The sequence below is a fragment of the Etheostoma spectabile genome, chromosome 8 (genome assembly GCF_008692095.1).
Source record: "Etheostoma spectabile isolate EspeVRDwgs_2016 chromosome 8, UIUC_Espe_1.0, whole genome shotgun sequence".
NCBI classification, from domain to species: Eukaryota; Metazoa; Chordata; class Actinopteri; order Perciformes; family Percidae; genus Etheostoma; species Etheostoma spectabile.
The window spans coordinates 21,810,991-21,827,113 of NC_045740.1; the positions used below are offsets into that span (position 1 = coordinate 21,810,991).

The 16,123-nt window shown below is 42.8% G+C and overlaps 1 protein-coding gene across 1 annotated transcript in view; it reads left to right on the plus strand.

The window, feature by feature from the left end:
- The window catches only part of furinb (furin (paired basic amino acid cleaving enzyme) b), a 75,872-nt gene extending 61,610 nt beyond the window's left edge, over positions 1–14,262 (plus strand). Inside the window, exons 9-16 of the mRNA XM_032523620.1 lie at positions 2,994–3,206; positions 4,707–4,807; positions 6,494–6,597; positions 7,773–7,890; positions 8,111–8,290; positions 8,837–8,964; positions 9,527–9,655; positions 12,164–14,262. Of these exons, the coding sequence (XP_032379511.1) occupies positions 2,994–3,206; positions 4,707–4,807; positions 6,494–6,597; positions 7,773–7,890; positions 8,111–8,290; positions 8,837–8,964; positions 9,527–9,655; positions 12,164–12,867 (1,677 nt within the window). The 3' untranslated portion in view covers positions 12,868–14,262. The remainder of the gene's footprint in view (positions 1–2,993; positions 3,207–4,706; positions 4,808–6,493; positions 6,598–7,772; positions 7,891–8,110; positions 8,291–8,836; positions 8,965–9,526; positions 9,656–12,163) is intronic.
- The last annotated feature ends 1,861 nt before the right edge of the window (positions 14,263–16,123 follow it).

Below are 16,123 nucleotides of genomic sequence, written 5' to 3' on the forward strand. Positions count from 1 at the left end.
TTGTGAGCTGTACTGTAGATAAGTAGACAAAGGACATTAAGGATTTGATAAGGACAAACTCAAGGTAAGTTTGGTAATTACCCTCTGATTACCCCTTTAAGGTTGGAAAGAGTAAGACATTAAAGAGTATGACAATTATCTAAGGCTGGTGTTATAATTTCTCATGTGTCAGCAGGCTGCATCAGCCGAATGATAAATGTGAGTGGGAGGAAATAGAATCAGAGCAGCAGTCTACAGTAAACAATAGTTAATAGATACGAAGACCTCAGTAATTGGCATATAAGTGAATGAAACCGCACATTTTCCGTGGAATAGAACGAGTCATACTTCACATCCCAAAATGTGAAATTTTCCACCAATCACGGCGTGTTAGTGAGGAGAAATAGCTGACAGCAGCACAACAGGACCTCTCTGGTTTAGCGTGTGTTCTCTGGGCAGCGAAGTGTTATCAGCTAGCCTCTCCAGCCTGCAGCTAAGGCAGCGTCCGGTCCTACACTGGGCTGGAAGGTTCCCGAGTTTTACCAAGGGCTTTAAGCCTCCTGTGTTGTGATACTGTATGATTCAGACATCATCACACATACGGTAGAAGGAAACTTTTGTGGTAAATTTGTGAGATGGAGATGGAGGAATCCATTAAGAAACTTAAATAGATAATCCTCTTAAAAACCAGCTCATTTGAAGTCTTTGTTCAGATAAAATTTAGGTCCCTTTGTACACTTGGAAGCTTACAATGTGATTAACAGAGCCAGAGAAAATAGTGTTGCAGGATCAGTGATAAGGGAACCAAAATTCCAGTATCTTTATATTTGTTGGGGTGGTGAAGCCAAAATACTGAAACTGATAATGTGATAAGACTTTTATTTAGTTTAACAGCCAGGCCGGACTCAAGCAGGCAGAGAGCACAACAGAAAGACAAAAACTTTAACAACGCGGGTAGCGAAACATTCATGCTTCTTTTTCTTTTGGTATGTTCCTTTGTGTTTAGTTTTGTGTATCTGTGGGTGAGCGAGAGGGATGGAAGACAAAACTGTATATTTCTGTTGTATGTCACCTTGTTAAATCTTGCTTACCATCAGCTGCGTCCTTATTCTGTGTGTGAGATTTGTTTCTGTTTCTTCACCAAACAGTATTTGTTTCTTGGTTTATTGTTTTGTCGCCCACTTGGTTCAAACTGGATGTGGAAGAAGACAAGTGTTTTATTTTTTAGCTGCTGCTGATGCTTTTACACTTTGATGAAAAATGGTGTTTGAGTTTTTTTTTTAATTAACGTGAATGACAGGGTGTAATGAATCCTAAATAGAAATGCAAGTTGTGAGTAAATTATGATGATGATACTTTTTTTTTTTTCTCTCCACTTTTCAAAACCACTTAAAAAGTGCTTTGCGTAAAGACAAAAGTGATAATAAGGTTTAACAAAGAAGGAATGGTACCATCTGCATATATTGTTTAGAAGTAGAAAAGCATAATTAAACATGACAGTAAAAATTACACTAATTAAAAAACAATTCAAAATGTGTGTCTGTACGACTTTAAAAGAATCAGATGCCCGCATCCCATTCTTTTCAGGTGTATCCAGTTCCTTTTTTGCCTTGCAGCTCACCAGAGGGGATGTGCACACTACTACTACTGTGACTGCTCTGTCTGTACGACTTTAACACTGAATATAAAAAGGACACTGAGGTTGTTCTCCATCCAGAGGCTGTTCCAGAGCATCAGACAGGGTTCAGACGTTTTGAAAAAACTGGAAAAGTTATGGAATTTGAAAAATGCAAATTCCATGCCTAGAAAGGTTTTGGAAAAATAAAAAAGACCCAGAAAGTTTTGGAAAAGTCTTGGAATTTTTTTTAACAAAGCATACTAATATGTGATTAACAACAACAAAAAAATCGTCTTAACCTTAACGTTCTGTTCGGGGCGCGATATTACGAATTCCACTATGAACCACATACATTGTCATTCATTTTATTGTTACACCTCTAGGGGAAAACGTTAACATAGATTTTTATTCTTATTGTATAATGACAACTGACATTTTCAGTAATACATAGTCATGGAAATTTGCCAAAAAGTCATGGAAAACTATTGGTTAAAAACACGTCTGAACCCTGATCAGAAACGTGACTGCAGATGCCCTGCTGCCCTCCGTCTCTGTCTCTGTCTCCGTCTCCAGCCCGGTGCTGGCAACAACAGCTGGTCTGCACACGTCGGGCTGCTACATGTATTGGGAGAAAGAAGGTCAGCAGTGAAGGAAGAGGGCAGACCAACTAGTGCCTTTTTAAAAATAAGGAGTAAAACTGGGAAAAAATCGATTCTAAAGGCCATAGGTTACTAGTACAAGGAGGCCACAATTGAGAAAATGTGCAAAACTTCTTCTACAACTTCTTCTAAACACCTTGGCAGCTGTATTTTATACAAGCTGAATGCGGCCCATCGATTTCTGGGGCATCTCAGCGATTAAGGAGTTGCAGTAATCTAATCAGCTGGAGACAAATGCATAAAAAAAGGATTTGTGTGTCTTGGAACAAAAAGGACAATCTAATCTTTGTGGTGTTCCTGGGTTGAAAAACGACACCCTTTGTTTCTCTGCTGGAAAGTTTCAAACCCAACTAGACTATAAATGTACATCTCATACGGAGTGTGTATTTTAGGAACATACAGTCTGGCAGTCTCACTGCCAGATATCATGTTGTCATTTATCATGCCCCTGAATTATATTCAGCTTGAGTAGATTTTGTAATTACATTTCTTGTGTTTGTTATCGGATGTTCTGCAGCAATACTTCACCTGGCATTATGATGTATTAATAAGAGTTGTGCCTACAGCGGTTTACTGCTTCTGAACGAAAGCACATAAGTGACAAGGCGTTTAAGCAGTGAGACAAACGTCTTTGTCAAAGGCAATGTTTCACACTTCAACCGCCTCTTGCTAATTCTCTTTCTCTAAACCTATCCCGTGCCCGCCTATGTATATGTGAGTGTGTCTCTATACCACAGGGACGTGACGGACAGGGCTCCATCTTTGTGTGGGCTTCGGGTAATGGTGGCCGAGAGCAGGACAGCTGTAACTGTGACGGCTACACCAACAGCATTTACACCCTCTCCATCAGCAGCACCACACAGTCCGGCAACGTGCCATGGTACAGCGAGCCCTGCTCTTCCACCCTCGCTACCACCTTCAGCTCTGGAAACCCGGGGGAGAAACAGATAGTAGGTGTACATGCACACTCAAACTTTGAACATCTCAGATTTTGTGTAGGATTGTCTTTGTACTTAAAATCTGTGCAAAAATAAACATACACCTCATACTTTGCCAAAAGTTGCCAAAAAATTAACTCTTCGAATGTACATATACATGGATCTCGTCTTTTTGCAAATAACAAGAAATAGGCATCAAAATCAGAGTGACTGATACATAAATACAGTGAGCAAAGTTGACAGTAGGTGCCACATTCTTCCCTCAAGGTGCTTGTTATCTGAAGAAAGACTTGCCGCAGGGACATAAAATAACATGAAACAACAATAAATCTGCCATTCCCTCCAAAATACATCAGAGATATGCTGCAGGCGAGCAAACACAAGTCGCCAGATTGATGAAATTGAAGTCATTTTAATATTTTCAGCAACTTTTTGTATTGTTGCTTTAGCAGTCAGAAGCTGCCATTTGTTGTATCAGTGAGTTCACACAGCCTCTTTTGATCCAGAACTAGTATTTACGTTGACTTTGTCAGATTTTGTATTGTTTTTGTTCTAACGGGAACTCATTTACTGTTGAGACGCTGGGAATGTGTTACTGGGTATTTAGAAAATACTAGGTTTATAACTTAAAAAGTTAAAAGTTTTTTGAAAAAATTCCAAAAAGAAGTCAATGTAGGGCTGCAACCAGCTATTATTTTCATTATTGGTTAATTGGTCGATGTTTTTTTTTTTTATTATTAATCATTCAATATAAAATGTCAGAATACAGTGGAAAAAAATGCCCATCACGAGTTCCTAGGTGATGTCGTCAGATTGCTTGTTTTTTCCGACCAACTGAAACCCCAAAATATTCAGTTGAGAATGATAGAGAACTGAGAAAAGCAGGAAATCCTCACGTTGGAGAAGAGGAAACCATCAATTATTTGGACTTTTTCTGTATGAACTTTTGGACTTTTTCTGTTATATCTAACAGTGCAGACACCTCCCTTTGTTCATTCCTCTGACACGTAGACTTCTTTCCACAGTTAATGGCCACTTAGTGCCACAATCTTTCAGGCCCATAGGCTGTAGTCATTGGTCAGGCCAAATCTTGCCAACCCAGAATCTCTCCCTGACCTTCATAGCTCGCCTTGCCCTGGCTTCTTGTCATTTCGGACGTGTCTCCATGGTGACCCAGACATGTCTCATTAGCTTTCTGAGCAGAGTTTGAGAGCAGAGGTGTACCCTGAGTGTTAAGATACTTTGTCATATCGCCACCCAACCTAACTGTACTGATTTGGCTGACATTCCCTGCTGTGACCCTTTGGCAGGGATCCACAGACCTGAGACTGAACCTACCTCCTCCTCCTCCGATGATTGATGCAGGCAGAGCTCCCATTGTCTCTAGGTCTCCCCGGCCTAACCTCACTCACCGTGAACTTCACTCATGCTAGAGTGGGAAACTCAATGTGTCATATTAACTGTGTCTAACCTGTATTTCTATGCACTCATCTCACTTCTGCTGTCTCCAAGGTGACCACAGACCTGAGGCAAAAATGCACGGACTCTCACACGGGGACGTCTGCCTCTGCCCCGCTGGCTGCTGGGATCATCGCTCTGGCTCTGGAGGCCAAGTGAGTTGCGAACGACAAAACCTCCTCCTGTAACCATAACACTTTTTAAATTAAATTTGATTGACAATTTAATTTTGTGTGTGTGTGTGTGTGTTGTGGTGGTGTGTGTGTGTGTGTGTGTGTGTGTGTGTGTGTTGTGTGTGTGTTGTGTGTGTGGTGTGTGTGTGTGTGTGTGTGTGTGTGTGGGTGTGCGCTTTTGGGAGTCGCGTTCGCCTGAATCCAGCCCATAATTATTTTCCTCAGCAATAATCAGTTAATTAGCCAGACAAATCAGCAGCTGTAGCCCACACAGACATCGGAATATCTGTGTGGCCGGCAGTGAAGATTTTAAACTGGAGAATGTCTCTCGTTATCGCTTACTCAGGACTCCAGGTGTCAGAATCCAAGTTTCTGTCATCAGTGCTAATGTGTTCTCCATTATGTTCCTATCTTCAGTCATATCTTGCTGTGTGTTAAGTCCCTCTTATCAGTCAGCCGTCCTCCACTCTGCGTAATTCACTTCCATTCCACATTAGCGTTTAGCTGACAGGTGTCAAAATCCAATCCGGCGTTACCTCACAGCTCCGGTTTCACTTGAGGTATACACGCTCAAAGTCCCTGGTTTATCTCAGCACTGTTGCCTCTGATATCATTAGAGAAGGACACTGGATGACAGACCCCTAAAGTTTTACACCACGAAGGCTATCTCTCACTTTTAACACCACAGTAGAGACAGCCCCCCCCCCCCCCCCCCCATCCACCCCCTCCGCATCCCTCCTGACAGGCAGCAGTAATAACAGGCTAGCTAGTTTATCAGACTGAGACCACACTGGAATTCACAGAGATGGAATCATTTAATAGGCAGACGCTTTCTGGCGTTTATTTTATTTTTTTCCCCTTCATACTTGGCTGAGGTGACAGTGGGGGGGGGAATCTTGTCCATTAATAACACATGAAAGGATGTGAGATGTGAATGCTGATGCTGAGTGATGTGCAACAGTGCAATTCTGTGTTTCTATATCTGTCTCATTCAGTAAGCAGTGTGTTTCATGGCTTGATATTTCCACATTGGTGACTCAAAGGCTTTTCCTCTGAATGCTTCCCTGCTGTACTTCTTGATAAATCTAATTTTTTTTTGTCACATTTTTATTGGGCTTCTACTGTGATGGAAGGTGACCTCATCCCAGAATCCCCAGTCTGGCATTGCCAGGCCTATCACCACAGAGCCCAATCCCAGACCTCATTAGAAACTATCATTACAGAGAAGTCTAGACACCGTCCTCCACAGTGTTGTATACTCTTTTTTTATTGTGTTCCCTGACCTTTCATCACAATAGGTTATGATGTACTTTTAATATTGGTGCTTTACACCCGTGTTAAGACCATAATGTGAGCCCATACCTTTGTTATAGTTCACTGATAGATCCCTCAGGGCCTCCTCTATATCTCAGTATAATATTTTAGAAATGTATGGCTGTCTTCACTGTATATGCTCAGGTGGATCATATTTCAGGTGTGGCTACAGACTCTTGACCTTTTTCCATATCCCGCAGCTCCTCACATTTCCTCTTCTGTACTGTTGTACAGTTGAGGTCAGCGAAACCTGGCTTTTCTCATAATGCGCATAATGTAGAAACTAATAGCTTCGGCTATTACATGACAGAAAGTCAATGCAGTTACTCTGCTTTCCTTCCTCTATCTCTGCAGTATGAACCTGACCTGGAGGGACATGCAGCACCTGGTGGTGAGAACGTCCCGGCCGGGACACCTCAGCGCCGGAGACTGGAAGACCAACGGAGTGGGACGCAGAGGTAGAGACTGGCTTGTCCAAATCAAGCACAGATGGTATTATATGGTGTGATATTTGTCCCTCTATTCTGAGCGCACAATGGGACATTTTGTGCACCAAAAAGGTTGTTTTTGTAAACACATGCATTTTATAATATATAGAGTATAATAAAACTAAATAATAACACTAAATCACAACCTCTCATTCAAGTATAAACTCCCTGCTCTGTGTAAGATCTCAGCATCTCCGCTGTGTGCGCTCTCAGGTCTGCCCGCATGACCACAAAAAAATTGGGCCAATTTTGGTAATTTTGTCTCCATTCCAGGATTATAGGTGTGTTGGTCTGCTACAGCATACATATCTTTTCTGTAAATCACTTGTCCTGTGTTATTCTTTGAGAAAAGATGAGAAAGAAATGAACATTTTACATTTTATGGTTTTTATGATGGCTTAATTTTTTCAAGTCAAGTCAACTTCATAGTTAATTCTGCAATTTGTGCCAGATATACAGAGCAATTGAAAATATGTTTCTCTCTGACCCACGGTACAATAAGGACACATGCAGAAAGTATAATATAAAAGTTAAAAAAAATAAAGATAAGATGAGTAATATGTACAAATAAGATAAAGAAAGATGAGTAATATATACAATACAGTAATACATTCGTAATAGTGAAAATGTAAGGCAAAATCAAACAGTACAGAAAACTAAAGACATTTTGAAATGTGCAATATAAAGAAAGAGTTCCTTCTATACAAAAAGCAGACGGTCACACTGAGCCAGACAGCAGCTACACAACACAAGGTCCACAAACTGTGGACAGCAACCCACATCAGCTATCCTGCTGAAGTCTCCTGCTTATCTAACTCACAAACACAAACGCACAGCTTGTCCTTGGCAACCACACAAAGTGCACTGCAAACGTCATTTTCAGTGCTAGACCCTGCAGCTAGCTCAGGCATAATGGAGCTTTTCTGACATTTCCTCTTATGACCCTTTTTCTTCCTTCTGATAAGAAAATAACTGGGAATACATACACCTTTAAAATAGTTTTACATTGTTACATTATAATTGCAGAAAGGTATAATGCCATAGTATTACAGTCAAAAGGGGATTGTTGACTGACAGTAATTTCTCTTTCTGTGGTGTGATCTCATTGCCACCACCCACCAGTCTGCCATTTTTTTTCTCCACAGTGAGTCATTCGTACGGTTATGGGCTTCTGGATGCAGGTGCCATGGTGGCTTTGGCACAGAACTGGACCACAGTGGGACCACAGCGTCAGTGTGTGCACACTATGCTCACAGATCCGAGGTTAGAAGTGTGGGGGTGGGTGGGTGGGTGGGCTACAATGAGGTTTAGTCTCATTATGAGCACTTGCTGTTCTTTCACCCATCTCAGCCTGATAGATGTTCTCGTATTCTCCTCGGAGCCGGGACGGTCGCGTAGATTTGTAGCACAGCGCTATTGTCTGTGTCCGTTTTTGCAGCCACACAACATTAACCGCCCTCCCCTCCGCTCGTCAAATCTGCAGAGACATCGGGAACAAGCTGGTGTTCAGCAAGAGCGTGGATGCCTGCTGGGGACGACCCGAGTATATCAGCTCTCTGGAACACGTCCAGGCCCGCCTCACTCTCTCCCACAACCAGAGAGGAAAATTGGCCATTCATCTCATCAGCCCACTGGGCACGCGCTCCACCTTGCTGTTTCCCAGGTACACAGTCAAACACACCACTGTACACAAACAGCCAAGCCATGTTATGAATCTCTCTTTGTCTGTGTTTCATTCTCTCACCACACACACACACACACACACACACACACACACACACACACACACACACACACACACACACACACGTGGCACTATCTTTGTGGGGACCCGTCAATGACATAATGCATACATAACTCACAACTAAATGCCTAACCTTAACCCTTACCATCACCCTAACCATAACCTAATCCTAAAACCAAGTCTTAACCCTCAAACATCCCTTTGAAGTTGTGGGGTCCAGGATTTTGGCCCCACAAAGCTGTCGGGACCTCTCAAATATTCCGGGTGTTGGACCCCACAAATATAGTTAAATAAGAACACACACACACACACACCACACACACACACACAAGCCTAATGTGCTTGTACCTCAATTTTATCTCTGCATATATACTCCCACAAGTATACTCCTTGGTAAACACTTTCTGCATTTTAATACCGAAAAACACAAAACACAAACACCTCGTCTCTCCCTTTTTCTTGCAGGCCCAATGACTTCTCTTCAGAGGGATTCAACGACTGGGCCTTCATGACCACCCACTCATGGGGGGAGGATCCTCAGGGGGAATGGACACTGGAAATCGAAAACGTAGCAGCTAATGGACATGACTATGGTAAGCCCACTCGTCACCATAATTGTTCAGTCTGGTCACTTTACATCAAACCTACAGTCACGCCGGCATTTACTGCCCCCTCATCGACTCAAGTCCCCTTTTCATATTTCCATGCTTGCCTAAATAGCCTCTGCTCAGTTCCCCTCTCAGAAATATATTTGAATCCAAACTTTGCAGCAGCTGGACGGCGAAATATTCCTCTGGCAACTTTCGGATGATAAACTTTTTCTTCTTGGAGTCGGGCTGCGTTTTCTTTCGAAAGGCAAAAGGCAGCATGTTGCCAAGAAGAACGCAGGAACTCGTACGTTTCTGAGCTCTCTTGTGGCTTTGTTTACTCTTCTCAGCCAGGGAAATGAGATAGGAAGGCATCTCCTCCTCTGCTGGTGTTGATTCTCCGCCAGCGATGCATATGGTCCACTCTCATCACTCGTTTCCTTTTATTCCTTCCCCACATTCTCCTCTCAGCCAGTTCACACTGTTCCATTCCTGAGAGGTGATATATTGATATTTTCTTTCACATCTTAATTCTCTCTCTCTCTCTCTCTCTCTCTCTCTCACACAGCTGTGTTAAGTCAGTTCACCCTCTTCCTGTGGGGCACTGGACCCAGCGTCGTCAGCCCCTCGTCATCTGACTTCCCTCGGCCGTCCAACAACAGCTGCAAGACCTTTGATGCCCAGCAGATCTGTATCGGTGAGATCCTTCAGGCTTCACACAAACTCTAAACAGGAGCCACGGATGTGGAACGGGCTCATTTGTATTGGCGCTAGCACACAGTTACAAAACAGGCTTTTGGACAGACTGTGTTGGCTATTTCAACTTGGGAAAAGTGAATGCTGTGAATACATATTATCCATTTACAAGCCTCGTTTGCATTTGTTTACCCACACACTATGAATCTGCACATTGCCATATGTCATATTAGTTTGAATCAGAGTGTGGTGTTTGTAGGTAGGAAGGAGCAGCAGGGGAGATTAAAAACCGGGAGAGGTGCTACGTTGTCAGGATGACTCCTTCATTGAAAGGCAGATGAGATCGGAAGCTCGTTTCCAAGCGTTCAGACGCTTTTTTTCTTAATCATTCCAGACACCATAGTTAAAATCTACATTTCGGGAGTTAGTGGGAACACTTTGTTTTCACAGGGCCCGAGAACTGGAAGTGTTCTGGAAAAAGGACTTTGTAATGTTTGTGATTGTAACAACTTCCATTTTGTTGTAGTAAATGAACCATTTTTAAGGCAGTTCACAGGAGATACGCTAAAAAAAGAAAATGTAATGTATACAGTACATGAATATTAACATGGGTTTAAAATGATATCAGTTTTCCAGTCATTAAAATAGTTCTGCTTATAGACCGTGCCCAACTGCTATGTAGAGTCACTCCTAAACACTTGAGTTATATTATTATCTGTACTTTCTCATAACTCTTTATTTCCAAATAATAAGAAAATAATCGATTACATTGTCTTTTCATGCAAAATGATGACAATGGCTCCAGATTTTCAAATATGAGATTGTTGGGCGCCCGGATTGCACAGTTGGTAGAGCATGTGCCCGTATATAGAGGTTTACTCCTTGACGCAGCGGGCCGGGTTCGACTCCGACCTGCGGCCCTTTGCTGCTTGTCATTTTCTCTCCCCCCGACTTTGGACCACTTTGGACTTGGGGAAATTGTGATGGCTATTTATTTACTATTTCCTGAGATTTAACAGAGAAAATAATTAATCAATGAATCAAGAAAAGAATCAGCAGATTGATCGTAGCTCTAAACTATACACTGTAGTTCTTTCCAGTAAACTTCCAAGTAAAGTGCAGAGATGGGAAAAGTACTCACTTTCCGTACTTAAGTAGAAGTACAGATACTTGTGTTAAAAAATACTCTGGTAAAAGTGGAAGTACTGATTAAACTTTACTCAAGTAAAAGTAACAAAGTACAGGCTTGGAAATGTACTTAAAGTATAAAAGTAAAAGTAGCCTTGCGAAAGCTACCTGAAGCACACAAATGTTACTAGAGAGCCGCTGAGGGACATCAGTGGACATGGAGGACATGTCTTTATATGGCAAAGGCTACATTTTAAATGGATGTCTGCCAATAGGCCTAAAACATAACATATATGGTTATTATAAACAAACTGGGACTCCAGGTTAATAAGATTCTGACTCACTAGCAAGATATGAATTCAGTTGTGATTCTGTGAGAATTCACAGATCCAGTTTTTATTTTTAATCTTTCCCTCTAACATAAAAATGAATCTACATTTATGTGTGTGCTCAAATATGGCTTCTGGAAACAAAATAAAGGATTAAAATATGAATGCCTAGACATTAATGAAGAAGTTCCCCAGCACATTGGCCAGGAATCCTTCTTGATGCCTACTGTCTCTAACATCTCTCTCAGATAAGGTTGAGGATGATGGGAATGTCTTGCTGTTTTCTTCATTTTCAATCATGTCGCCTTCCATACTACTATGTGCTAACGTTAGCACCAACCATACTACTATGTGCTAACGTTAGCGCCATCCATACTACTATGTGCTAACGTTAGCGCCAACCATACTACTATGTGCTAACGTTAGCACCAACCATACTACTATGTGCTAACGTTAGCACCAACCATACTACTATGTGCTAACGTTAGCACCAACCATACTACTATGTGCTAACGTTAGCGCCATCCATACTATGTGCTAACGTTAGCACCAACCATACTACTATGTGCTAACGTTAGCACCAACCATACTACTATGTGCTAACGTTAGCGCCATCCATACTATGTGCTAACGTTAGCGCCATCGAGCCTCAATGATTTGCTGTGAATTAATGCAGAATGCCGAATCTGTTGAGTTTTCTTAGTCGTGCGTCAAATGCAACGTACAGTAGATGTATTCCCATTCATTTAGATTGAATATGATATTGATGACGTAAACAATAATAAGGATAACTCCAGTGAAATTATGTGAAAGTTGAGAACTAGATCAGGACTGGATTAAAGCTGATTCTGGTTAAACTTCTGGTTAAGTCTCCGTCTGTTAAAACACGGACAGAGACGACTTCTCTCTAGCTAAGTTTCCATCCACTTGTATAAGTATTTGTACTTCGTTACTTCCCATCTCTGGTTAAGTGTAAATATATTTTTGGACTTGTGAAGTTATTTGTGGATGCATGAGACTTAACTTTTGCTTTCCTCCCACGGTCCATCCAGAGTGCAGCCCCGGCTTCTCCCTCTTCCTCCAGGGTTGTGTGAAGTTATGTCCGCCCGGCTTCACCTCGGGGCCGCAGCTCCTCAACCTCTCGCTGGAGAACTGGGTGGACCTGTCCTCGGTCCAGGCCTGCCTCCCCTGCAACCCCGCCTGCCTCACCTGCTCAGGCAGCGGGCCTACAGACTGCCTGTCCTGCCCGCCCCACAGCCACCTGGTTCTCACCTCCTGCCTGCACCAGAGCCAGGTCCAGCGCAAATCCCCGTTAGCTGGGGAAGTCCAGGGTGAGCAAGCGCAGCCAGAGGGGGGGGGGATCCCAGCAGCAGCAGCAGACGACGGCGGAGAACCTCCGGGGCTCGGCGTAGCTCCGTCCAGTCAGCTGCCTGTCGTCATGGCCGTGCTCGGCTGTGCCTTCATCCTGGCGGCCTTCGTCGGGGTCTTCCTCTTGCTGCAGATGCGCTCAGGTGGGGCTTTTTTGGGCTGGAGGACCAAACTGCCCTCTGTGTATTCACAGACAAGGGGGGTGCGGGTGGGCTTCGGTTTTGGCTTCGGCCAAGGACAGGAGAGGAAGGCCCGGGTATGCTACAAGGGGATCCCCACTGTGTGGGGGGACGAGGACGTGATGGCCTACCAGTCTGAATCAGACAGCGAGGAAGTGGACGGTCACGGCGAGAGGACAGCTTTTATCAAGACACAGAGCTCGATCTAGCCGAGTCTGCAGAATGTGCTGTTGTTGTGTCTGACGCCGTGACTCCCCGGGTCTCTTCAGCATTTAGACCTGACCGGGTGGAGCTGATACATAAAGGCTCAGAGCAGCCACAAAACACAGGCCTTACTGTCCCATCAGCACCCATCTGAATGCATTAAAGAGTCAATTGTTAGTTTTTTTCATGTATTTATTTGCATTTGTTAATTTATCTTATTTGATACAATATTTTGATGTCAGATGTATTCATCATGCATTTGACTCTTTGTCGCCAATTTCAGGCGTTGCATAACTGTTCTGGTTGTTACTTTATTGACCTGTTTGACATTTCCCAGTTTGTTAAAAGGGTTATTTACAAGACAAATCAGTCAAAATCAAAGCAGCAGAGACCGAGGACCGAGGTATCCTGGCTTTAGTCCCAAGTATAGGTCAGAAACCCCAAAACCTGAATACTGCATTTCCCATAATGCAACTCACTAGCCTCTTACATTAGAGCCCCTCTGCCCTGTAAATGGCCATATCTTTCAAACGCCACACCCCCAGCTTCTGGAAAAAGAAATGTCGAGCCCAATAACCAATCAGAATCTTCTAAAATGATGACGTCATCATGGTTAATGTTTCCGACTTCTCAAAGCGCCGCGAGAACTACAGAGGAATGTTATACAACCGGCGGAGCTCGACGTGGAGTGGTGCTCTGAGCCAGTGGAGTGATTTGTCCCCAACACAAACACCTGGCCATCAGCACAGGCACACGTCTAATAAATCAGCGTTATATTTTTATCAGACTATGGCAGATTGTGGGCCAGGTGGTGTGAATTAGTTCATTGATAGTAAGAAAACTTTAAATTGAGGATTTCTGCAGTGTGCTGGTACGGCATAATGACACGTCCCGCTGGGTATTACCACCCGAGCATAGATCAAATCTCATTGACTCGTAGTAGAGTAACACTGTTTTTGAAAGAAATAAAAAAAATAATTAAAAAAAAGACACTTTGTTTGGCTGACCTTTCCAATACTTTTCCTGCTGGTTGCTGCTGGTAAGAAATGAGATCCTTTTCTCTTCATTTTCCCCACGGAGCATATATTGATTTTGGGGCTTCTCTCCCAGAACGTCTTCATCAGGGTAACCTCTCCCTTTCCATCGCGAGCGGCCTACGTTGAAAAACAAAATGACATGCTTTATTTTTCTTCTACACCGGCGTGGACTACCACACTGCTATGCACGTTGGGTCTAAGCCTTCGGGTGTAAAGGCCAGAATCGTTCCGGTGATTGAGTAATGACGAGATCTTGTGTCACATTTTCTATCTTTGTTTTATAGCCTTTTTTTATTTATCTGACAATGGACGTTAATGTGGAAATCAGTTTCATGCTGGAATAAAAAAAAAAAAAAGACTTTGGCTGTTGCATAGGTAGACTGTTTGTTTCTTAACTGCCAGATTTGAAAACTTTGAGGGTTTTTTATGCATTTTAAAGTCAGCCAGACATCAAACGCCACCCGAGAGAGCAGATGGTTCGTCCCTTCTTCGTGGCTGTGTCCCGCGGCAGCAGCGTGTTCCCGCCACTCCGGGCGTGTAGCTTTGGCAGGGTGCCAGCTCTCTCCCCACCGTCCAGCAACCACGAGCGTGCTGCCAAAAACACGTTAACCCTTGGGTTGTCTTCCCGTCAAAAAATCAGCACTTTTGTTGATGCTTTTTAATCAATGTTTTTAACTTTTTCTTACGTTTTTGTCCCTTTTTTTTAACGTTAGTCACTTTTTTTGACATTTAACATTACGTAACACTAATTTATTAACGTCAGTTTTACTGTTGTTTTTGGAACTTATGATCCATAATTCTCATTTTTAGGAAATTATACCTAATGTTTTGAGTTAGCAGAAGCAGAAATTGGATTTTTTTTTTTTTAGACTAAAATTAAAGGAATATGTTAATGGATAATCACAGACTGGAAAATGTCAACTTTTACTCAATACTATTTAAAAACCACTTAAAATGTTTTAAATGCTGTAAAATTGAATAAGACACCCCAAATTTCATCATTTGTACTTGCCAAACAGCGTTGTGTGGAATCAATCATGTTAATTTGAGTAATTACAGTTGGGTAGTTCAAAAACAACATTGATAACGGGTCAGTTTGACCCGAGGACAACATGAGGGTTAAGAAACTTCTCAAGCTTCAATGTGGCGGCCCTTTAAAGTTGAAATGAATGTACAGTGAAGGGAAGCTGGTAGCAGCTTTGTTCCTTAGCAGCCCTTTGTAACACCATGGACACAAACAGGTAACAGGGCTCATTCATCCTGGGGCCCATAATTAGATCAGCTGGGACAACTGGCTGCACAATGCAGTGCCCCCCGCATGCATCATTATAAATGCAGTATGTGTGAAGATAAATGTGTGTGAATTGGCTCATGTAGTTTAAAAAAAATATAGATATATATGCATACATACATATACAAATATTGTTTTTTTATGTATGCCCTTTTAGCTTGTGTTAATTAGCCGTCATGTTTTATACAAGGCTGCCCACTAACAAGGCTTGGCAACAAGAAATATTAGATTAATTAAAACAACACCAACCAATCCAAACCCCATTGGCTGATTTCACATTCCCATAAATTGGACTGAGGCTCCAGTCGCATTATTCCAGCTGGTCAAACATTATTTGTGTGTTTGCGCTGGGAGTCTGACGCTCTGCGATATCGCCGACTGTTGGTTCTGCCTTCCTCTCCACACAGAAGGGTTGGCACCAGCAGAGTAAATGCAGTGTGTCCCCAGGGTGCCTCTACAGACACACACACAACACACACACAGCAGCATCCTTTCAGCTTCCACACATGCACTGATCCCTCTCAGGCCTCGGGCGTCCCTGCCACCACACTTGTTTTCTTCCTCTGGGTTCCTGATCCATTTTTATTAACCGTGACCTAAGAAACATTTATCATATCCACCGCCGGCTCACCGCTGCCACCCTTCCCTTCACCGAAGTGTACACATGGAAACATGAAAACTCGCTGCTGTTAACCACATGTGATATAAAGCGTGAGCTTCTGCACTGACACCTTGTTCAATGTATGTATAAGTGTAGCACTGGACAGTCTGAAAGTGAGACGTGTCTGTCTGACAGCTGTGCTGCTGTGCTGGCTCAATGTTGCCCCCTACTGATCCAGGATCAGGCCACCTCTTTGGACCAAAGAACAGCATCAAAATAGAGCAGTTTCACCAGTGCATTAAAAGAGAAGTCGAATTAATTTCAGAAATTGC